Below are 24,664 nucleotides of genomic sequence, written 5' to 3' on the forward strand. Positions count from 1 at the left end.
TATAAGGAGTGCCAGGCTTGCCCATTGTCTTCTGAGTCCAGCCTCATTCCTTTGTTTTGTTAGGCCAGGTGCAGGGAGGGGCCATAGACAATCAGTCCCTTCTAGAAATTGAGTATGCTGATTTTGCTGGGCTGAGCATGGTAGCCAGATGTCCAGTGGACTCCTGCATCAAGATGGATGGTCTGATCATTGTGTGCAGAAAAAGCATTTGGTATGCTACCCATGCAAAGATTTGTGGCATGAGGACATTGTCTAACAGAGGAATGCTACCTCCTGGACCATCATGGAGCACTTTGTTGGCTGGACAGGAGGGGTAACTGTCATCTAGTCAATAGATTCTGTGGGTGTGTGAGCAGTGGGAGGAGTCTGTCTCTTGTAGTTGAGGGAAAAGGCTAGAGACACTCTTGGCAAAGGAGGGCAGTGAAAGAGGGAACCTGCAATCTCTGTGGGTGAGTGAGGGCCAGTGGGGCAGGCAGCTGGAGCATTTCCATCTTCAGTATAGGTCTTCGGTCATCCATTTGATCAGGCAGCAAGACCTTCAACCTGGGATTTCTCAGACCCAGTATGAACAAGCTGAGAAGAAATGTTCTGAGAATGTTGGGGGCCACTGAGTTGGTCCAGGGACGTGTCACATGCTGGCCTCTGTCTCTTATTCACACTGTGTTTCTTGGTGGGTCAGTCTCACCTGCCAAGAGTCTTCTACCTAAAGATAGGTAAGGCAGTTTTCTTCCTTAGAGGCCTGTGGCCAAGGTGAGCAGCCAAGAGGAAAACAGAAAGATGACTCCTGAGCCATCTCACAAATGGTGTTTGTGTGCTGGGTACTTCTGGGCACACTGCACATGCCAGCTCGCCATTCACTAGGGTCAGCAGTGGCTCAGTCCCTGTCCTTGCTGGGGATCCAGACCTTTGAAGACCAAAGGCTCAGAATTCCCAATGGAACCCAGGCAGGCTCTCTCTGCTGCACCTCCAGTGTGGCGGAAAGGAGGCAGGGGCTGAGCAGGGACCACAGCATGCAGCCCCACAGCAAAGACTACACAGCGGCCTCCTTTCTGCTACCATGCCACCCCTGCACTCACTGCTTCTGTGTCACTTGAGCCTGTGTGTGGCTCCATGCTTACGGCTGGCCTGAAGCCTCTAAGTCTGTTCTTCCTCTTCCTGTCCATGCTTCTTGCTAGTGCCCAACCCTGCTCCATAAAATGTCAAAATGCTTGGTGCAGAGACAATTGTCTTTCTCAAGCCATAATTTGGCTTAAAAGGAGACCTGCCATGGGAGTCAGGACACCAGCATGGATCATGGTCAGAAAGGGCGTCAGGGAGAAAACTTGCTGAGGTCACTGACAGACTCAGGCTGCTGGGGTCCTCCTGCTTTGCTCCAGGACCCATCTAGGGTAACATCTGGTGCCTGATGATTAACCCTGTGAGTCAGTGCTGGGACAACACATTTGGCCTCTCATCTCTCCCTGTCTGTCATACATGACATTATCTAAGAGAAGCAGCAGTGCTGAGTGGGTGCTGGCCCCAGTAGGGGATGGGACAACTCAGGCTGAATTTCCCTGCATCAGGTGAGTGAGCCCTAGTGAGGTAAGTGCACAGGCAGCTGAGGGATGTCACTTGCTTTAGGTTGTAGTAGGTTTCCTCTCTGGATCCAGCTCTTGTGAGGGGACCAGGATGCTCTGCTACTCATGTGCCTGCTGGCACAGTTTACTTCCCTTCAGCCTCTGTCCATGCCCTCTCAGCCATATGAACAACTGTGGTCTGTCAGAATCATGTGACTTTAGGAGGACTGGGTCTGGATCTTCATGTCAGCAGCACAGGTGTGCCATGTCCACAGCAGGAAGCTGGGACTGAGTCCCTGGCCATCAAGCATTGCTGCACTGGGGCAGGGGTGCTCCCAGGTTTGCAGTTTTCTGCAGTCATGTCTCCAGGTAGTTGATTGCTGTCCTTTGGATTCCACTGGAAGAGGTCAGGTGCATCTACGGCACATTTCTCCTGGACTCTGTCCTGGGAACTTTTATATTTCCCTTTCCTGCCTTTGATCTGCCTTGTATCGCTGAAATGAGGACTTGTATTGATTCTCAGAGCCATTGCTAGGTCTTCCTTCTTTCCCTAAGCATCCTGGGAAATGGGTTGTGGCTCATTGGGTGATTGTGACTCTTGAGGTAGCCTTGGGCAAGTTTAGTTTGAGCAAAGGCTGGCTTAGCTTGGCTATGGTTGGTGCATCCCTCGATGGATACTGTACCCACATGGTGTGAGGTTACAGCAGGACCGTGATCCATTACCATTGGATGGTACCTATGAAATCTCAAACTATGGAACCAATGATTGAGTAGCACTTTCAGTAAGTAGCAAACATGCAGAAATTGTAAATATTTGGCTTAATCTCCATATTAATGAATGAGAAAACAGTTACAGGAAAGGAAAGGAAATGGATGGAAAGTCCAGCATCTGAACATCTGGTCCCAGACTGAGACTTACCAGGAAGAGACAAGTGTCATTTTACAACCAGAGAGCCACGATCACAGCCATCCACAACAATTGAGGCAGTTCTGCATTTGTTTGTTTTTTTTTTTAAAGAGATTTAAAGCTCCTCATCTTAGTCGAAGGGAACAGTTTGATACATGGTTTGGTAGTGAGAGACCTTCCCAACAGGGTATGCATAGTGTTTGGTGTTGTGGCTTCCTGTTGTGTTGAGGTAGATGCCAGGATATGGGTTAGACTATACAAGGCTGAATGATCCATAGTAGAACTATCAAAAGCTGCTCCTGAATAGGAATCTGTACAACCTGCTACTCACTGGAGAGTAAAGCAAATGAATGGTTGTGGATAGAGTTTTAGGAGATGCTAGGATTGTAGAGATGGCAAGACTGAGACAGTAGATGGTGGAGAAGACTGAGCAGACAAGGAGAGTTATTTGTTATTTTAACTTGTGAAGGTGGTGCTACATTTGGAAAAATTGTTGAGAAATACCACAGTCAAAGGGCATAACTGTGGTTGAACAGGCCATTTGTAGACAAGAGACACCTGCTGTGGAAACCCAGAGAGGTCAGCAGGGAGATCTGGACATCTGATGAGCTCTGGGGGAATGTCTGGAACTTCTCTGGGTGAATGAGTTATTATTGGGACCTTAGATGGTAGAGGAGGCCTTGGTGGTGTCCTGTATAGAGCAGGAGATGAGTCTGTGGTGATGTCCTGGCTATGGCAGTAGAGGGGCTGCCACCAGGATATGGAAATCATGGTGCTGCATGCAGTGCAGGTGGAGGAAGATGTGATGGCAAAAATAAAGGAGGAAACATTGGCAAAGCTATCTGTGTGGGGGAGACCATAGGGTTTTTGAATATTACAGTGGATAAGAACAAGCAAATTGGATCTGGAGAGATGGCTCAGCAGTCAAGAGCACTGGCTGCTCTTCCAGAGGTCCTGAGTTCAACTCCTGGCAACCACATGTGGCTCCCAACCCTCTGTAACAGGATCCAGTGTCTTCTACTGATGTTTCTGAAAACAGCTACAGTGTACTCACACCTAATATACAAAATGAATAGGTAATTATTTTTTTGTCTTACACAATTTTTTATTCTCTTTTTTATTGAAAAGGGAAGTAAAAAACACTTTGTGATAAAATTAAAGTTTTACAAGAAAACATTTCAGATGAACATGTTAAAATTTATAATTTTCATGAAAAATTAAAGAGTAAAGTGGTAGACATGTGAAACATTGCTAATTTAATTGAAATGTGGGATAGAAACATATTATGATAGAAGTGAAGATTTACATGGAAAATATTTCTGATAAAACTGTAGAAAAATAGAAATGAAAACGGAGATATCACAACAGAAACCGAGGAAATTCAAAAAATCATCAGATCCTACTACAAAAACCTGTACTCAACACAACTGGAGAATCTGGAGGAAATGGACATTTCTTAGACAGATACCAATTACCAAAATTAAACCAGGATCAAATAGACCATCTAAACAGACCCATAACCCCTAAGGAAATAGTAGGGGTCATAGATAGGCTTCCAACCAAAAAAAGCACAGGACCAGATGGTTTCAGTGCAGAATTCTATCAGACCTTCAAAGAAGACTTAACACCAATACTCTTCAAACTCTTCCACCAAATAGAAACAGAAGGAATACTACCCAACTCCTTCTTCGAAGCCACTATTACGCTGATACCAAAACCACACAAAGACCCAACTAAGAAAGAGAATTTCAGGCCAATTTCCCTTATGGATATCGATGCAAAAATACTAAATAAAATTCTTGCCCACCGAATCCAAGAACACATCAAAACGATCATCCACCACGATCAAGTAGGCTTCATCCCAGGGATGCAGGGATGGTTCAATATACGGAAATCCATAAATGCTATCCACTACATAAACAAACTCAAAGAAAAAAAAACACATGATCATTTCATTAGATGCTGAAAAGGCATTTGACAAAATTCAGCATCCTTTCATGCTAAAAGTCTTGGAAAGGACAGGAATTCAAGGCCCATATCTAAACATAGTAAAAGCAATATACAGCAAACCGGTAGCCAACATCAAACTAAATGGAGAGAAACTTGAAGCAATCCCACTAAAATCAGGGACTAGACAAGGCTGCCCCCTCTCTCCATATCTTTTCAATATAGTTCTTGAAGTCCTAGCTAGAGCAATTAGACAACAGAAAGAAGTCAAAGGGATACAAATTGGAAAGGAAGAAGTCAAATTATCACTATTTGCAGATGATATGATCGTATACTTAAGTGACCCTAAAAACTCTACTAGAGAACTCCTACAGCTGATAAACAACTTCAGCAAAGTTGCTGGCTACAAAATCAATGCAAGCAAATCAGTAACCTTTATATATTCAAAGGATAAGCAGACTGAGAAAGAAATTAGGGAAATGACCCCCTTCACAATAGCTACAAACAACATAAAGTATCTTGGCGTGACTCTAACCAAACAAGTGAAAGACCTATATGACAAGAACTTCAGATCTCTGAAGAAGGAAATCGAAGATCTCAGAAAATGGAAAAACCTCCCATGCTCGTGGATTGGCAGGATTAATATAGTTAAAATGGCCATCTTGCCAAAGGCAATCTACAGATTCAATGCTATTCCCATAAAAATCCCAACCCAGTTCTTCATAGAGCTAGAAAGAGCAATTCTCAAATTCATCTGGGTTTTTGCATATTACAATGCATAAGAACAAGCAAATTGGAGCTGGATAGATGGCTCAGCAGTCAAGAGCACTGGCTGCTCTTCCAGAGGTCCTGAGTTCAAGTCCTGGCAACCACATGTGGCTCCCAACAGGATCCAATGCCCTCTACTGGTGTGTCTGAAAACAGCTACAGTGTACTCACACCTAATATACAAAATGAATAGGTAATTAATTTTTTGTCTTACACAGAATTTTTTATTCTCTTTTTTATTGAAAAGGGAAGTAAAAACACTTTGTGATAAAATTAAAGTTTTACATGGAAACATTTCAGATGAACACGTTAAAATTTATAATTTTCATGAAAAATTAAAGAGTGAAGTGGTAGACATGTGAAACATTGCTAATTTAATTGAAATATGGGATAGAAACATATTATGATAGAAGTGAAGATTTACATGGAAAATATTTCTGATAAAATTGTAGAAAAATGTAGAAAACCATGTTAGAATTGAAGATTATGATGGAACATTTTATATAGATATAATAATGGTAGGCATAAAAGTGTTCCTAAGTTGATTGAAAGTGGAATTATAAACATTTTCTGACAAACTTGAAGATTTACATGGAAAATGTTTCTGATAAAATTGGAGAAATATATAAAAACATGTTAAATTATAGATTTTCATTGAAATTATACAGATAAAACGATAGGTATAAAGATAATTCTAAGTTGATTGAAGGTGGAATTATAAACATTTTCAGACATAATTGAAGATTTAAATGGAAAATATTTTTGTAGAATTCAAGAAATATATAGACAAACATGTTAAAATTGACTATTACGTGGAAAATTTTACATATAAAATGGTAGCTATAAAAACTCTAAATTAATTGAAGGTGGAATTAGACACATTTGTGATAAAATCAAAGATTTACACTGAAAATATTTCTGATAAAATAGAGGAAATATATAGAAAGACATATTAAAAATGAAGATTATCATGAAAAATAATGTAGATAAAATGGTAGGCATAAAATATTACTAAATTAATTAAAAGGGAAATTACAAACATTTTCTGATTAAATTGAAGATTTGCATGAGAACTATTTTGTTAGTATATGTCTTTTTATTGGGGAGTCGAGTCCCTTGTTGTTAATAGATATTAAGGAATAGTGATTGTTGCTTCCTGTTATTTTTGATGTTATTTTTATGTTTGTGTGAGTATCTTCTTTTGGGTTTGTTGGAAGAAGATTACTTTCTTGCTTTTTCTAGGGTGTAGTTTCCCCTCCTTGTGTTGGCATTTTCCATTTATTATCCTTTGTAGGGCTGGATTTGTCAACAGATATTGTGTAAATTTGGTTTTATCATGGAATATCTTGGTTTCTCCATCTATGATGATTGAGAGTTTTGCTGGTTATAATAGCCTAGGCTGGCATTTGTGTTCTCTTAGGGTCTGTATGAGGTTTGCCCAGGATCTTCTAGCTTTCATCGTCTCTGGTGAGAAGTCTGGTATAATTCTGATAGGTCTGCTTTTAGAAGTTCTTGCCCCTTTTCCCTTACTGCTTTTAATATTCTTTCTATGTTTAGTGAATTTGGTGTTTTTATTATTATGTGTCGGAGGACTTTCTGTTCTGGTCCAGTCTGTTTGTAGTTCTGAAGGCTTTTTGTATGTTCATGGGCATCTCTTTCTCTAGGTTAGGGAAGTTTTCTTCTACAATTTTGTTGAAGATATTTACTTGGCCTTTAAGATGTAAATCCTCGCTCTCATTTATACCTATAATCCTTAGGTTTGGTCTTCTCATTGTGTCCTGGAGTTCCTGGATGTTTTGGGTTACCAGCTTTATGCATTTTGCATTTTCTTTGGCTGTTGAGTCAATGTTGTCTATGGTATCTTCAGCACCTGAGGGTCTTTCTTCTATCTCTTGTGTTCTGTTGTTGATGCTTGCATCTATGACTTCTGAATTCTTTCCAAGGTTTTCTATCTCCAGAGATGTCTCACTTTGTGGTTTCTTTATTGTTTCTACCTCAACTTTTAGATCCTGGATGGTTTTGTTCAGTCCCTTCACTTGATTGTTTGTGTGTTCCTGTAATCCTTTAAGGGATTTTGTGTTTCTTCTTTAAGGGCTTCTGCCTGTTGACCTATGATCTCCTGTGTCTCTTTAAGGGATTTTGTGTTTCCTCTTTAAGGGCTTTTACTTGTTGACCAATGTTCTCCTGTATTTCTTTAAGGGAGTTATTTATGTCTCTCTTGAAGCCCTCTATCAGCTTTATGAGATGTGATTTTAAATCAGTGTGTTGGGGGTATCCAGGACTTACTGTGGTGGGAGAACTGGGTTCTGATGTTGCCATGTGGCCTTGGTTTCTGTTGGTAGGGTTCTTGTGCTTGCCTTTCACCATCTGGTTATCTCTCATGCTGGTTGGTATTGTTGTCTTTGGCTGGAGTTTGTTCCTCCTGTGGGCCTGTAAGCCTGTGTACTTACATATACACAGAATCACAGAGATACCCACATACACTTAAATGCAGAAACACATCCAAATGTAGACACACACACATTACACATGCACATACAGTCACTCTCAGACACAGAGAGTGACATTTGATCTCTGTACACACAGACATATATACACATACATGAATTTATAACAAATACACATGCTAATGCACACAAATCACCATAAACATGACCACACACAAATGTACCTATGCCACAGGTATGTCTCTACATAAGAAACACATGAGCACACACACGCATATATTCTTGGTTATGGTGTACTGGAATGGTCTGGCTGAGTACATAAGGCCTGGTGGTCAATCCCCAACAACACAAGAAATACAAGGTACTCCTGGTGGATATTAGTGATGCCGGACCAAAATAAAACAGAAAAGGAGCTCAGACAAATGCACCAATATGCCTGGAACTGCAAGGAGTGTGGGCAGGACTGAAGAGCAACCGCAGGTTAAGGAGTTCTGTCCTGCACATTCCAAGAGAAGTGCTAGAGTCCTGTCAGGGTGAGGAGACCTTGCCTGAGAGCCTGGGACATGCTGACAGCAGTATCTTTACATGACTGGGGATGAGGGCCATGAGGGTCATTACACCTGCAACAGGGTTGAGGCAAGTGGTCTCTTGTCACCTGAGTGTGACTTGGAGAGCATGGAAACGGGTCAGCCATGTGGGTGCTCCATCTTTCTGGAACCAACCAAGATCCTGGTCAGTGAGGCTCACTGAGGTTCCCTGTGAGCAGTGTCCTCAGCCTGAGTCACCCTGGTGACTGGGAGTCCCACCCTCTGACACATCTGACAGACAGCTGGGAGTGTGCCAGTCTCCCTGAGCTCTGCTGTCACATTGCCTGCTCTTTTCTTCTCTGTCATTCTCTGTGGTCACCACTGTGAGGACAGCAGCTCCTGTCCCTGGGAGCCTTCCCAGTCACTCATGGCTTCACAGAGTGTTGGGGACCCCCATGTCATGTCTCCAGAGAGGAACAGGGTTGTCTTTTCATGGAAGCCTGCTATACCTGTCTCAGAAACCCGAGGAGAACAGACCTCTGCTTGCAGTCTGTCACCAACCTGGTCATCACTGATGAGTCTCAGTGGGTGACACAAGGTCAGCAGTCACTGCTGAGCACAGCCTACCTTTGTGTTCCCTTCCTCCTCCCTCCTTCTTGTCTTCTTCGCACATCTTTGTAGCTCTGCTTTAGATTTACCAGGCAGAATGCCCTGGTTGTATAGTCCAGGCTGACCTAGGCCTTGCTGTATATCCCAGGATAGCTGCACACACAGGATTCTCCTGATTTGGGCTCCCAAGGGCTGAACCTAAAGCCTTGTGTCAGTGGCCCAGGCTCAGGCACACCCTTTAATCACAGCAGTCAAGTTGTCTGTTGTGGAGGGATGAGGCAGGTGGGAATGTTGTTTGGAGACTGTTGACCGAGGACTCAGCAAGAGAGGGCTGGGGACAAAGCAGAAAACAGCAGCAGCAGCCACAAGATTGGTTTATTTTGCATGGCTCAGCCTGCCCTGCAGAGCAGGCCTGCAATTAGTGTCCTTGGTCACGAATCACAGCACAGAGCTGGTAGGGGGAGGGGACAACTAGAGTACCAAAGATGCCATGGTCGCTGGGCCTGGGCTGTCCATCGGGCACCGAGAAGCTAAAGCGCTGCAGGAGGCAGGTGAAGAAGAGGAAGAGTTCCATGCGGGCCAGGGGCTCCCCCAGGCATGCTCTGCGGCCTGTGGGTGGAGAGGGTTCAGTCAGTCTGGGACCTGATTGGGGCTCCACCCTTCAAGGCACCCTGGGGACAGACAGGCAGCCAGGCCTCCCCAGGCACCTGCAGAGAAAGACATGAAGGCCTCAGGCTTCACAAAGTGGCCCTGGGCATCCAGGAAGTGTTCAGGATGGAAGCGGAGGGGCTTCTCCCAGACAGTCTCATCCTTCAGCACGGAGGACAGGTTGGCGATGAGGGTCGTCCCCTGGCAGGAGGCAATCGTGTGAACGTGGAGTGGGGTGGGGCTGCCTAGACCCTGGTCACTAGGATAACATGCAAAACTTTTTCCCTGCACACACTGGATTCCCTCGCTCAACCTCAATCCCAGAGCCTCCCAGCTCCTTGGAGGGCTGTGTGAAGATCTCCCATGGGAGGCCAACCCAGCATCCATCCCTGTGTGCAGTGCTCCAAAAAGTGTCCTGTGAACATTTTCATTTGACATTTTGCTCTCGTGAGGTCTCTTCTTCTGAGCACATTAGGAATAGGATGTGGTTGACCTGGCCTCTCCTGCTCTAGTTTGATTGTGAACATGATGAACTAGAGACAGACCCAGGCCTACCTTGGGGATGAGGAAGTTCTGAACTTCAATGTCACGATTAGTGATTCGTGGCAAATTCAATGAAGCAATGTCCCCAAAGCGCTGCACCTCATGAATAACAGCATTGGTGTAGGGCATGCGGGCCTGGTCTGCCATCTCTGGATGCCGCACCCGCCCTATGACCTCATCGATTTCCTGTTGGACTCTGCCTGGAGTGACAATATCCTCTCAGTGAAAGAGTCACATGGAACTTTCCTGTCTTACAATCATGTTAAGGACTGAGTCCCTGTGAGAAAGACACCAGTGACTGTCACTGGATTCTGGTTTGAGTTCTCACTGGGAGCCACAAGCATCTCAATCACCTGGGGGTGTGCCTCTACTTCCCTCCCAGCCCCAGCCCGGCTCACGCTGCACATCCGGATGCAGGATCATGAGCAGCAGGGCCCAGGACAGTGTGGTTGAGGTGGTCACCATCCCTGCAGAGAACAGGTCTCCCACCACCTTTGGCAGGTTCTTATCATTGAAGCTGCTCTCAGGATTCCCCTTGGCCTGGGCCAGGCAGAAAGGATGGGCTCAGCAGGGAGATGAAGTCCCATACGTCCCCCATTTTCCCCAACCTGCCCCATTCTGAGTTACTTGGTGAGACACAGGACCCCACCCTTCTGGACTCACAGCTTTGTGTGTTTTATGGACCTCAGCCCACAGCCCCTGGATACAGTTTTGGGAGCCGCCAATCACCTTCTCAATCTCTGCCAGGAAGGCATCAGTCAAATTTCGGGGTGGCTGGGCAGGGTCCCATGTCGTCCTGTTCTCAGTCAAGAGGTTATCCAGTATGGCCATGAAGGACTTCTGACCTTGGAAGACCTTGTCACCCAGCCCTGGGATGCGCAGGAGTATTGGGAATGCATTAAGAACCTGTGAGAGACACAACGAGTCTCAGAGCTTCCTCTACATAAAATTAATTATTAGTGAATATTGATCTGTATGGTCTCCTATGTCACGGTGTGGGGGAGCATGTCATAGGACAATGTGTAGAGTCCATTGTGTCTGTCCTACATGGGTCCCCGGCACCAAACTCAGGTCGGGAGGCTTGCTTGGCAGCTCCTTACCCCTCACCATCTGTTTGGACCCTCGGTGCTAGTGCTGCTTCCTGTTCTCCTGGAGCAGCTCAGTTACCAGGCTCCTTCACAATGGACCCCGAGCCTGTCTGTCCACACCCGACACCTGCCTCTTCTTCAATTGTCAAATTTGCAATTTCCACCTAAAGGCTCTCTTAGCCCCAGATGAACAGAGGAATATTCTACCCCTACAATTACCACAGGCATTGTGTCTTTCATGCAAACATAGTGGGCATGTTCTCTTCCTTACTGGAAATCCTGATCTCAGTCCACTTCTCCCCTCCTGCCATCTATGTGTTGTCAACAGGCATATCCTCCTGCAGTTGACCTCCATAAGGCTCCTGCTACAGCTTTGTACATAGCCTATCCTAGTGAAGAAGGACAGTACAGAAGTGGCTCTGTGGGCAGCATTGTACCTCTTACCTCAGGAATGAAGCCAGAGACTTCTGTCAAACTTTCTTTCAGTAATTTAAGCATCCTGATGAAGTAAGGGTCTTCATATTCAAAGCGACGGGCAAAAATGAGAGATGCAATCACATTGCACACAGCTTTGTCCAACATGGTATTTGGGTTGATGGCCTTTCCTGGGAGTGGAGTTGCAAGCAAATCAGTGGAGTGCCCATGTCTCCCTGTGCCCAACCACGTCCCTCACCCATCACCCACCAGCCTGGGCAGTGAAGGTATCACAGAGATGACCGGCCTCCTTGATCACCCACTGCTCCAGAGATTTCTTGCCCAGGCCAAAGTTGCGCAAGGTAGACACAGAGAATCTCTTCTGCTCTCGCCACTCGGGTCCGTAAGATGCAAGGACCACACCTGCAGACACATCTGTGTGTAACCAACGATGCCCAGGTATGGTGTCTCCTGCTGTCATCAATTCTCTTTTCCTCTGGGTTTTGTCCTGCCTCTGAGCCTCCCAAAACCTTGCTCCCCCAATCCAGCACATGCAGCCTGGATTTCAGTGAGTTTTCCATGAATTGCTTGACTACATTCCCACCCACATTCATTCCCCGTGCTTCCTCTCTTCATTGCCATATCTTAGAAGCCATCTGCATCCTCCACACAGCTTTTACCTTGGGATCTGGGCTTCACACCCAGGTACTCAAAGATGGGCACTGGTGGGCGGTCAGCAGTGTCCTCTCCACAGGTCACCAGCACTTCCTGCACAGCCTTCAGCCCGTTGATCACAACCATGGGCTTCCAGGCCATCTGCAGGCTGAACACGGCACCATAGCGGTTTTGAAGCTGAAGTAGAGGGACAGAGCACTGAGAAAGTGGAGGTGTCCAGAGATCACAGAACCATGCTCACTGCACAGGCATGTTCAAAGTGTGAGCATGCACAGGCTGTTACTCTGTGTGTGTAAGTGCATATTTGTGTATGTTTACACAAGCATGTTTGTATATTTCAGTGTGTGTGTGTGTGTGTGTGTGTGTGTGTGTGAGGCCATTTCTTCCTCTCATTCTCTCTCCCTGTGTGTGTGTGTGTCTATGTGTGTCTGAGTGTGTGTGTGTGTCCATGTTTATTTGTGTGTGTGTCTTGCTTGTTGTTAACCCTTGGTCCTCATGTATCCTGGCAAAATGCTCTTCACTGAGCTCCATGCCCATCCTGAGGATGCCTCCCCTTGTGTCATCTTATGTTTTCAATTCAGCAAAGGAATCATAGCATATGCAACACTCTAGTGGTGACCTTGCCAGAGCAAGAAAACTCTCCTGGTGTCCCTTAGCATGTCAACATATATGAAGAAACTCTGGCTCCTTGAGATGTGCAGTGAGGCCAGAAAGCACAGCAGCAATTGATTCAGGCAGCCACAGCCCCTCTCTGTACTTGTGTCCTGACTGACATGGGTGGTAGACCTCCTAGAGGGCCAAGACCTCTAATTTGACAGATCTCTATGGCTGCTGCTCTGTCCCACCAGCCTGAACCCTGTTGTAACATCCTGCTTTACCTCCTGGACTATGGCCCCCCAAACTTTTGCCCTAGAAATTCCCAGTAACTGCCACTAAACCATTTTTAAGCCTGTGTTCTCTTTGGGGCTCAGATCCCTGTCTGACCTGTGGCCCAAGCCCTACTATGAACATCATGGCATCAGGTTCCATCAACCACAAAGTCACTCACCTTGTATAAGCTGTATGTCAGGTTATCTAGGTCCACCTGCAGCAGGTTACCCAGCACAGGCCATGGCACAGGACCCGGTGGGTAGCGGGAAGTCCAACACTTTTGCCGGTGCATCAGGTCCACCAGTAATATGAAGATGACTGTGAATATGGCCACAGGCCACAGGCCAGTCCCAGTCAGCAGCTCCATGACTGCCCCACTGATGACCAGGATTCCAAGAAGTCAATGACCAATACTCAATACAGCATCTAGGATCCTGCTACCTTATAAAGAAGTGCCAGGGTTGCCCTTTGTCCTCTGTGTCTAGGCCAAATCCTGGGTTTTGTTTGTCCTGTGTTTTGTTTGTTTGAGAGGGGCCAGAGTCAGTCAGTGCTTTCCAGGAACTGAGTATGCTGAGGGCAGATACACAGTGGACTCCTGCTTTAAGATGGATGATCTGATGATTGCCTTCAGGGAAATCATCTGGTATGGAACCCATGCAAAGCTTTAGGTGCTTGTGTTCATTGTCCCAGAGAGGAAGGAGACCTCTTAGACCTTCATGGAGCACTTTGTGGGCAGGACGTGAGGGGTGACTGGCATCCAGTCAATGGCTTCTTTAGATATGTGAGCAATGGTAGGCTGTCTCCTGCAGTTTAGGGAATGGGACTGGAGTCTCTATGGGCGAGGGAAGGGCAGTGGGGGAGGGTAGCTGAAACCCTGTGGAGGAGTGAGTGTCAGTGCTGAGAAGACAGCTAGAGGTCCCGTTGGGAAGTGAGGGCCAGTGGGGTAAGTGCAACTGGAGAAATTGCCATTTTGAGGACAGGTCTGTTGTCACCTGTCCCTTCCCCCACAGCATTGAGCTGGGCTTCTCAGCCCATTGGATCAGTCTGCAACATTCCTGGCCACCACCCCCAGCCTTCTGCTTGTGTTATCCCTGGCCTTTGTTCTTCTGAGAACCATATAGCTGCTTTCACCTGGAAATCAAGGCTGCCTCAGGGCAGTCTCACCTGGAAACATCCTGGGACCTGTAAGACATGAAGTCCTTTAATCCCAGCAGGTGACCCACTGAGAAGAGGAGCCAATGACTTCTCAGATATCTCCTTGAGTCTGAGGGGAAGTGTTTGCCCAAACTGTTAAAAGGTCTGATGACATTAAAGTTCTGCGCCTTGATCAGTGAAATATTGTCCTGGCCTTTTTTCTTTTCACCCCTTTCTCATCTGTCCCTCAGCTTCCGTCCCAGCAACCCAGTTCATGATAGCTGCAGGCAGCTATGGAATCCAACAGAGTGGTGCCCAACTCTATATATTTGAATATAGCCCAAGGCTTATATATTAAGCTCAAATATAGCCTTGCCTTATGTGAAAAGGAGTGTTTTGTCTCTGCTTCAATACAAAAAGCTGAGATCTTACATTTTTAAATATATTTTATTTATGGAAATATCTTTTGTTTTATAAAAATATTTGTTTATAAAATGTTTTGTTTATAGAGAAACAGGCCTTTGCTTATGGGTTTTTAAATTTTTTAAATAAATAATTTTCAAAGGTTATTAAAATAAGTTAATTGGCTAAGACATCTCTTTAAACTTGCCACAGGAGAACTTAAACCTCTGTTTTCAAGGCAGATAACGCTGCTATAATCAGCTGTTTATAAGATGTGTTCACTGCCATTCCTTGGCAAAAATAACATTGATATAGAATCACATTTTTTGCTCATGAAATAAGGTTTTATTTTACATCCTTCAATAAAGATATTGATGTGTTGTTAAAATATTATAGAGATATTTTAAAGAAATATTTTAATAGCCTAATAAAACATTTGGTCCTTGCTTCAAGCAGCAATCAAATTAATTATTATTAATGGTTGATCTATTACATGGCAAGCCTTTTTAGGCAAAATTAATAATTGTTATCCAAAAAATAAGTTGTTACAATTTACTTTATATTTCTATATGTATATCCCATAAATTACACATCAACTATGGGACTAAAGTTTATATAATGTCTAGTCCTTTAAGTTTTCCCTGCTTCAGCACTTGGGTGCTATAGCAGCTATTTTTAAAATGTTAATCAATCTTTTAATAATAGTAAATAAATATAAAGCTCATGGTTTACAATTGCTTAAAATTCTTCTATTTTTAATACTGCTAATTCTTAATTTTTACAATTGTTTATACAAATGTAATTCAAATTTCAAAGGATATGTTCTCTAAATTACTGTCCTTTAAATATTTAAAGGTTAACCAAAGGCTGAAGAGACAGCCATGGGTGCTAAGAGGAGCTAATGACTTCTCAGCTATCTCCTTGAGTCTGGGGGGAAGGGTTTTCCCAAACTGTTAAAAGGTCTGACCAACATTAAAGTTCTAGGCCTTGATCAGTGAAACATTGTCCTGGCCTTTTTTCTTTTCGCCCCTTCCTCATCTGTCCCTCAGCTTCTGTTCCAGCAACCCAGTTCATAATAGCTGCAGGCAGCTATGGAATCCAGCAGTCACCCAGCTGATCAGGCAGAAAAACATAGAACATGGCAGTTCTCAGACCCAGACTGAGGAAGCTAAGTAATGATCTGGGAATCTTTGGGGACCACTAATTTGTGACAGGAACTTGACACATGTTAGCCTCTGTATCTTATTCTTCCTTGTCCTGACCTGCAGGACAGTCAACAGCGTTCCTGGAACTCCCTAAGAAGAAGAAGGGGAAGTGGCAAAAGACACAAAGAGACCTACAGCAAGTCTAATTCTGATCAAGCTGTCAAATTTTATGTTTTACACAAGCCAATATAAAAGGGAAGCACACAAGGTTTGGGAGGGGCAAAGGGAGAACAATCTCAGGGGGTTGGCATCATTTCTAAGAAACAGTTTCTCATAATTTCTGGGTAAGGCTAGTTATTGTTGCTGGAATTTTTGCATGATAAAAGGGGGTCATGAGGAGGTGAAAGTGGAAAGGGTTTGCTATAGTAACCTATCCACAGATGAACTTCAAAAGGAGGGGGTTTTGAGATTTACGTAGGAAAGGTTCCTGGCATGGAGATCTAAGTGAGAATGACTCCTGGTAGTGAGGTCTCCTGGCATTGAGAGCCAGGTGGGGATGGCTCCTGGTATGAAGATTTCTTGGCATTGATATCTAAGTGAAGATGGCTCCTGGCATTCCTTTGTTTCTTGGTGGACCAAAAGGCAGTTTTCATCCTCATGCCAGAGGCCTGTGACCAGGGAAACAGCCATGGGAAAACCAGAAAGATGACTCCAGAAACTTCAGAAATGATGTTTGTGTGCTGGGCACTGCTGGGGACACCGCACATGCCAGGTCACCATTCACTAGTGTCAGCAGAGGCTCAGTCCATGTCTTTGCTCAGGATACAGACTTCTAAATGAACAAAGGCTCAGAAGTCCCTGTGGAATCCAGGCATGCTCTCTATGCTGCACCTTCCCTGTGCCAGAAGCTGGGCACAGGCTGAATGGAGACCACATTGTGCAGCCCCACAGCAAAGACTAGGCATGGGTCTGATCCTCTCTGAGGTGGATGCCACCCCTGCACTGCCCAGCTCTGTGTCACTGGACCCTGTGGGTGACTCCATGGTTATTGCTGGTCTGAACCCTCCATGTCTTCTTCCTCTTCCTGTCCATGCTTCTTGGCCCTGCCCAACCCCATTCCATAGAATGGTACCATAGGGTGGGGCAGAGACAAGGGTCTTTCTCAAGTCTCAAGTTGGCCTGAAAGGGGACCTGCATGGGAGGCAGGACACCAGCATGGATCGTGGTGATGGTTCCCCTGGCATTGCTACATGCAGTGCAGGTGGAGGAAGATGTAATGGCTAAAATAAAGAAGGAAATATTGACAAAGGTAACTGTGTGGAGACTATAGGGAATTTGAAAATTACAGTGGATAAGAAGAAGCAAATTAGAGCTGGAGGGATGGCTCAGCAGTTAAGAGCACCAGCTGCTCTTCCAGAGGTCCTGAGTTCAATTCTCATCAACTACATGCTGGCTCACAACCATGTGTAACAGGATCAGCTGACTTCTACTGGTGTGTCTGAAGACAGCTACCATGTACTCAGACCTAATACATAAAATGAATTAATAAGTCTTTAAAGAAAAATAACAATCAAACTTTGGAGCCATGAAGGAAGTCAGTGTCAGGGGAGGGCCACTTAGCAGTCTTTTTTTTGTGGTGGCTATGGATAAGGTGGTGCTTTGGTGGCAGAAACAGTAGAAGATATCTCTCCAAGTGAAAGTCCAGCCTGTTCTACACAGGGAGTTTCAGGCAAGACTGGGCTGTATAGAGAGACCCTGTCTGTAAATAAGTCAAAAGCAGGATCTTTCCTGCCTCTGTGTTATGAGTCTATAAATCTACAGTTCAGTAGTGAAATGGACACAAGACAAGCATGTGGAAATTAGCAACAACGATCTCAAATAACCAGAGGACCAAAAAGCAAAGGAAATGGGACAAACTGAGACAAATGGAAACAGCATGTTATGCCAAATACAACAACAATGTAATAAACCTTCAACTCTCCCACCCATCCAAAAGGTTTAGGGGTGTGACTAGCATGCTCCTAACCCTGGGTTCAACCCACAAAACCTCAAAAACATGTACACGGAACTATCTGAGGAAGAAGCAACTGGAGTCGATCCAGACTGCTGTCCTTCGGCTTCTATTGCTGTGATCCAACACAACGGTGGGAAGGAAGGGTTCTATCATCCTCGAGATTACAATGCCATCATTTAGGGCAGTCAGGGCTGGGACCCAAGGTAGGAACCAATTCAGAGACCATGGAGGAGTGCTGCTCACTGGCTTGACAGTCTTCTTTCTTTCTTTCTTTCTTTCTTTCTTTCTTTCTTTCTTTCTTTCTTTCTTTCTTTCTTTCTTTCTTTCTTTCTTTCTTTCTTTCTTTTGTATATATATATTTTATTTTCTATATTCTTTGTTTACATTCCAAATGCTTTCCTCTTTCCCAGTTCCCTCCTCCCCATATGTCCCATAAGTCCTCTTCTCTCCATCCATTCTCCTATCATCCCCCCTCCTTTTTCTCTGTTCTGGTATTCCCCTATAGTGCTGGATCAAGCCTTTCCAGGATCAGGGCCCTCTTCTTCCTTCCTCATGGCAATCATTTGCTATGCTAATTGTATCTTCAGTATTCAGGGCTTCTGGGCTAATTAATATCCACTTATCAATGATTGCATTCTATGTGTATTCTTTTGTGATTGGGTTACCTCACTTAGGATGATATTTTCCAGTTCCAACCATTTGCCTAAAAAATTCATGAATTAATTGATTTTAATTGCTGAGTAATACTCCATTGTGTAAATATTCCACATTTTCTATATCCATTCCTCCATTGAGGGACATCTGGGTTCTTTCCAGCTTTTGGTTATTATAAATAAGGCTGCTAGGAACATAGTGGAGTATGTGTCCTTATTGCATGCTGGGGAATCCTCTGGGTATATGCCCAGAAGAGGTATAGCAGGGTCCTCTGGAAGTGTCATGTCCAGTTTTCTGAGGAACTGCCAGACTGATTTCCATAGTGGTTGTACCATCTTACAATCCCACCAGCAGTGGCAGAGTGTTCCTCTTTCTCCACATCCTTGCCAACACCTGCTGTATTCTATGTTTTTAACCTTAGACATTCTGACTGGTGTGAGGTGAAATCTCAGGGTTGTTTTGATTTGCATTTCCCTAATGACTAATGATGTTGAGCATTTCTTAAGGTGCTTCTCGGCCATTCAAATTTCTTCAGGTGAAAATTCTTTGTTTAGATCTGTACCCCATTTTTTTAATAGGGTTATTTGGTTCCCTGGGGTCTAACTTCTTGAGTTCTTTGTATATATTGGATATTAGCCCTCTGTCGGATGTAGAGTTGGTGAAGATCTTTTCCCAATTTGTTGGTTGACATTTTGTCCTTTTGACAGTGTCATTTGCCTTACAGAAACTTTGTAATTTTATGAGATCCCATTTGTCAATTCTTGATCTTAGAGCATAAGCTATTGGTGTTCTGCTCAGGAACTTTCCCCCTGTGCCCATGTCCTCAAGGATTTTCCCCAGTTTCTTTTCTATTAGTTTCAGTGTGTCTGGTCTTACATGGAGGTCCTTGATCCACTTGGAGTTGAGTTTAGTACAAGAAGTTAAGAATGAATCAATTCACATTCTCCTGCATGCTGACCTCCAGTTGAACCAGTTTCACCATTTGTTGAAAAGGCTATTTATTTTCCACTGGATGTTTTCAGCTCCTTTGTCGAAGATCAAGTGACCATAGGTGTGTGGATTCATTTCTGGGTCTTCAATCCTATTCCATTGGTCCACTTGCCTGTCCCTGTGCCAATACCATGCAGTTTTTAACACTATTGCTCTGTAGCATTGCTTGAGGTCTGGCATATTGATTTCCCCAGAAGTTCTTTTACTGTTGAGAATAGTTTTAGATATCCTGGGTTTTTTGTTATTCCAGATGAATTTGAGAATTGCTCTTTCTAGCTCTGTGAAGAACTAAGTTGGGATTTTGATTGGGATTGCATTGAATCTGTATATTGCTTTTGGCAAGATGGCCATTTTAACTATATTAATCCTGCCAATCCACGAGCATGGCAGATTTTTCCATTTTCTGAGGTCTTCTTCAATTTCCTTCTTCAGAGACCTGAAGTTCTTGTCGTATAGATCTTTCACTTGTTGGTTAGAGTCACACCAAGATACTTTATATTGTTTGTGGCTATTGTGAAGGGTGTCATTTCCCTAACTTCTTTCTCAGCCTGTTTTCCATTGAGTATTGGAAGGCAACTGATTTGCTTGAGTTGATTTTATAACCTGTCACTTTGCTGAAGTTGTTTATCAGCTGTAGGAGTTCTCTGGTGGAGTTTTTTGGGTCACTTAAGTATACTATCATATCATCTGCAAATAGTGATAATTTGACTTCTTCCTTTCCAATTTGTATCCCTTTGACCTCCTTAAGTTGTCTAACTGCTCTAGCTAGAACTTCACGTACTATGTTGAAAAGATATGGAGAGAGAGGGCAGCCTTGTCTAGTCCCTGATTTTAGTGGGATTGCTTCAAGTTTCTCTCAGTTTAGTTTGATGTTGGCTACCGGTTTGCTGTATATTGCTTTAACTATGTTTAGGTATGGGCCTTGAATTCCTGTTCTTTCCAAGACTTTTAGCAGGAAAGGATGCTGAATTTTGTCAAATGCTTTTTCAGCATCTAATGAAATGATCATATGTTTTTTTTTCTTTGAGTTTGTTTATGTAGTGGATTGCATTTATGGATTTCCTTATATTGAACCATCCCTGAATCTCTGGGATGAAACCCACTTGATTGTGGTGGATGATCGTTTTGATGTGTTCTTGGGTTTGGTTGGCAAGAATTTTATTTAGTACTTTTGCATCGATATTCATAAGGGAAATTGGCCTGAAGTTCTCTTTCTTTGTTGGGTCTTTGTGTGGTTTTGGTATCAGCGTAATTGTGGCTTTGTAGAAAGAGCTGGGTAGTGTTCCTTCTGTTTCTATTTTGTGGAACATTTTGAAGAGTATTGGTGTTAGGTCTTTGAAGGTCTGATAGAATTCTGCACTGAAGCCATCTGGTCCCATGCTTTTTTTGGTTGGGAAACTTTCTATGACCCCTTTTATTTCTTTAGTGGTTATGGGACTGTTTAGATCATCTATTTTATCCTGATTTAATTTTGGTGTTTGATATCTGTCTAGGAAACTGCCCATTTCCTCCAGATTCTCCAGTTGTGTTGAGTATAGGATTTTGTAGTAGGATCTGATGATTTTTTGAATTTCCTCAGTTTCTGGTGTTATATCTCCCTTTTCATTTCTAATTTTGTTAATCTGGAAACTGTCTCTGTGCCCTTTGGGTAGTCTGGTTAATGGTTTTATCTATCTTGTTGATTTTCTCAAAGAACCAGCTCCTGGTTTTGTTGATTCTTTGTATGGTTCTCTTTGTTTCTACTTGATTGATTTCAGCCCTGAGTTTGATGATTTCCTGCCTTCTACTACTCGTGGGTGAATTAGCTTCTTTTTGTTCCAGGGCTTCAGGTGTGTCGTTAAGCTGCTAGTGTATGCTCTCTCCATTTTCTTTTTGGAGGCACTCAGGGCCATGAGTTTTCCTCTTAGCACTGCTTTCATTGTGTCTCATAGATTTGGATATGTTGTGCCTTCATTTTTGTTAAATTCTAAAAAGTCTTTGATTTCTTTTTTTATTTCTTCCTTGACCAAGGTGTCATTGAGTAGAGTGTTGTTTAGTTTCCATGTGTAAGTGGGATTTCTGTTGTTTTTGTTGCTATTGAAGACCACTTTTACTCCGTAGTGATCTGATAGGAGGCATGGGATTATTTTGATCTTCTTATATTTGCTGAGGTCTGTCTTGTGACCAATTATATGATCAGTTTTGGAGAAGGTGTCATGAGGTGCTGAGAAAAAAGGTATATTCTTTTGCTTTGGGATGAAATGTTCTATATATATCTGTTAAATCCAATTGGTCCAATGCTTCAATTACTTTCACTGTGTCCCTGTTTAGTTTGTTTTCCTGATCAGTCCATTGAGGAGAGTGGGGTGTTGAAGTCACCCACAATTATTGTGTTAGGTGCAATGTGTGCTTTGAGCTTTAGTAAAGTTTCTTTTATGAATAAGGGTCACCTTGCATTTGGAGCATAGGTGTTCAGAATTGAGAGTTCCTCTTGGTGGATTTTCCCTTTGATCAGCAAGAAGTGTCCTTCTGTGTCTCTTTTGATGACTTTAGGTTGAAAGTCAATTTTTATCTGATACTAGAATGGCAACTCCAGCTTGTTTCCTGAGACTATTTGCTTGTACAATTGTCTTCCAGCCTTTTACTCTAAGGTAGTTTTTGTCTTTGAGACTGAGGTGTGTTTCCTGTATGCAGCAAAATGTAGGGTCCTGTTTACACATCCAGTCTGTTAGTCTATGTCTTTTTATTGGGGAATTGAGTCCATTGATGTTAAGAGATGTTAAGGAATAGTGATTATTGCATTATATCTTTTTTGATGTTAATTTTATATTTGAGTGGTTATCTTCTTTTGGATTTGCTGAAAGAAGGTTATTATCTTGCTTTTTCCAGGGTATAGCTTCCTTCCTTGTATTGGTGTTTTCCCCCTATTGTCCTTTGTAAGGCTGGGTTTGTGGAAAGATATTGTGTAAATTTGGTTTTGTCATGGAATATCTTGGTTTCTCCATCTATAGTGATTGAGAGTTTTTCTGGGTATAGTTGTCTTGGCTGGCATTTGTGTTCCATTAGAGTCTGCATGAGATCTGCCCAGGATCTTCTAGCTTTTATGGTCTCTGGTGAGAAGTCTGGTGTAATTCTGATATGTCTTCCTTTATATGTTACTTGACCTTTTTCCTCTTACTGCCTTTAGTATTCTTTCTTTGTTTAGTACATTTGGGGCTTTGATTATTATATGACAGGAGGTATTTCTTTTCTGGCCCAGTCTGTTTGGAGTTCTGTAGGTTAGGGAAATTTTCTTCCATAATTTTGTTGAAGATGTTTGCTGGCCCTTTAAGTTGTGAATCTTCACTCTCATCTATGCCTATAATCCTTAGGTTTGGTCTTCTCATTGTGTCCTGAATTTCCTGGATGTTTTGGGTTACCAGCTTTTTGCATTTTGCATTTTATTTGACTGTTGAGCCCATGGTTTCTATGGTATCTTCGGCATCAGAGATTCTTTCTTCTATCTCTTGTATTCTGTTGTTGATATTTGCATCTATGTCCCCTGATTTCTTCCCAAGGTTTTCTACCTCCAAAGTTATCTACCTTTTCGATTTCTTAGTTGTTTCTACTTCTGTTTTTAGATCCTGCATGGTTTTGTTCAGCTCCTTCACTTGCTTGTTTGAGTTTTCCTGTAAATCTTTAAGAGATTTTTGTGTTTCCTCTTTCACGACTTCTGCCTGTTGACCAAAGTTCTCCTGAATTTCTTTAAGTGATTTTTGCATTTCCTCCTTATTGGCTTCTATTTTTGACCCATATTCTCCTGAATTTCTTTCAATGATTTTTGTGTTTCCCTTGTAAGGGCTTCTAAATTTTGATAATTTTTCTCCTGAATTTCTTTAAGATAGTTATTAATGTCCTTCATGTGTTCCTCTAACAACATTATGACCAGTGATTTTAAATCCAAATCTTGTTTTTCTGGTGTGATGGGGTATCCATGACTTGCTGTTATTGGAGAATTGGGTTCAGATGCTGCCATATTACCTTGGTTTCTGTTAGTAATGTTCCTACATTTGCCTTTAGCTATCTAGTTCTCACTGGTGTTAGTCGTCTTGTTGTCACTGGCTGATGCTTCAACCTCCTGTGAGTCTATAAGGCTATTTCCACGACACTGGATGACTGGGTTTCCCCTGGCATAAATTGCTGATGTACTGCCTTTCTTTAGTGTGCCATTGGAGCCCTGCTGTGTCTTGTCCCAAGCAGTGCTATACTTGGGTTGTCTCAGTGAACCTGGTGCTCCCCAACTGCTCTGTCATGGAGTGAAGATGGTGGCGGGGAGTCCCTCCAAATCCTAGCACCCCGTAGGGCACAGTACCCATGACCAGCTGGCACAGAGATGAACTGCCTATCTTCCCAGGTCCTGGGCACAGGCAGACCCCTGGTGGTTTGCACCCCCAGAAATCTTTTTTTTTTTTGTTGTTTTGGTTTTTCGAGACAGGGTTTCTCTGCGTAGTCCTGCCTGTCCTGGAACTCACTCTGTAGACCAGGCTGGCCTCAAACTCAGAGTGCTGGGATTACAGGCATGCGCCACCATGCCCAGCACGCCCCCAGAAATCTTAAACTCGGGATATCTCAGTACCTGGTGCTGCCTTTCTGCTCCAGCAGGCAGCGAAGGTGGTGGCAGGGAGTCACTCCCTGTGCTGACCCCCACGTAGGACATAGACCCCATGAAATGCTGACACACAGATGAACCATCTATCTGCCCAGGTCCTGGGTGCAGTCAGACCCCTGGTGGTTTGTGCCCCCAGAGATCTTTTTTTTTTCTTTTTTTATTCCATATATTCTTTATTTACATTTCAAATGATTTGCCTTTTCCTGCATCCCCCCTCCCCAAAAGTCCCATAAGCCCTCTTCTCTCCCCTGTTTCCCAATCCACCCCTTCCTGCTTCCCTGTTCCTATACTGCTTCACTGAGCCTTTCCAGGACCAGGGGCCTCTCCTTCCTCCTTCTTGGGCTTTATTTGATATGTAAATTGTGTCTTGGGTATTCCAAGCTTCTAGGCTAATATCCACTTATCAGTGAGTGCATACCATGTGTGTTCTTTTGTGACTGGGTTACCTCACTTAGGATGATATTCTCCAGTTCCATTCATTTGTCTAAAAATTTCAAGAATTCATTGTTTTTAATGGATGAATAGTACTTCATTGTGTAAATATACCACATTTTCTGTATCCATTCCTTCGTTGAGGGACATCTGGGTTCTTTCCAGCTTCTGGCTATTATAAATAAGGCTGCTATGAACATAGTGGAGAATGTATCCTTATTACATGCTGGGCAATCCTCTGGGTATATGCCCTGGAGTGGTATAGTG

At 43.5% G+C, this 24,664-nt stretch overlaps 1 protein-coding gene across 2 annotated transcripts; it reads right to left on the bottom strand.

Annotated features, from left to right (window-relative positions):
* Positions 1–9,179: 9,179 nt before the first annotated feature.
* Positions 9,180–13,366, bottom strand: LOC127667318 (cytochrome P450 2D9). Of its 2 annotated transcripts, XM_052160313.1 has the most exons (9): positions 13,178–13,366; positions 12,135–12,306; positions 11,725–11,877; positions 11,485–11,645; positions 10,682–10,858; positions 10,351–10,492; positions 9,965–10,152; positions 9,469–9,610; positions 9,180–9,370 (listed from the first exon to the last, which is right to left on the bottom strand). In XM_052160313.1, exons 1-9 carry the CDS (start codon positions 13,364–13,366, stop codon positions 9,180–9,182), a joined length of 1,515 nt encoding a protein of 504 aa, XP_052016273.1. The 2 variants fall into 2 exon arrangements, with proteins under 2 accessions (XP_052016273.1, XP_052016274.1); XM_052160314.1 differs by lacking the exon at positions 11,725–11,877.
* Positions 13,367–24,664: the final 11,298 nt, after the last annotated feature.

The sequence above is a fragment of the Apodemus sylvaticus genome, chromosome 17 (assembly GCF_947179515.1).
Source record: "Apodemus sylvaticus chromosome 17, mApoSyl1.1, whole genome shotgun sequence".
Classification (NCBI taxonomy): Eukaryota; Metazoa; Chordata; class Mammalia; order Rodentia; family Muridae; genus Apodemus; species Apodemus sylvaticus.

What these genes read in the sequence shown, in the direction of transcription:
- LOC127667318 (XM_052160313.1), bottom strand. Translation starts at nt 13,366, where the DNA reads ATGGAGCTGCTGACTGGGACTGGCCTGTGGCCTGTGGCCATATTCACA. An exon ending in TGACATACAGCTTATACAAG is followed by an intron (nt 12,307 to 13,177) that starts GTGAGTGACTTT and finishes CCTCTACTTCAG; the next exon opens with CTTCAAAACCGCTATGGTGC. An exon ending in AGAACTTCCTCATCCCCAAG is followed by an intron (nt 9,611 to 9,964) that starts GTAGGCCTGGGT and finishes GCCTCCTGCCAG; the next exon opens with GGGACGACCCTCATCGCCAA.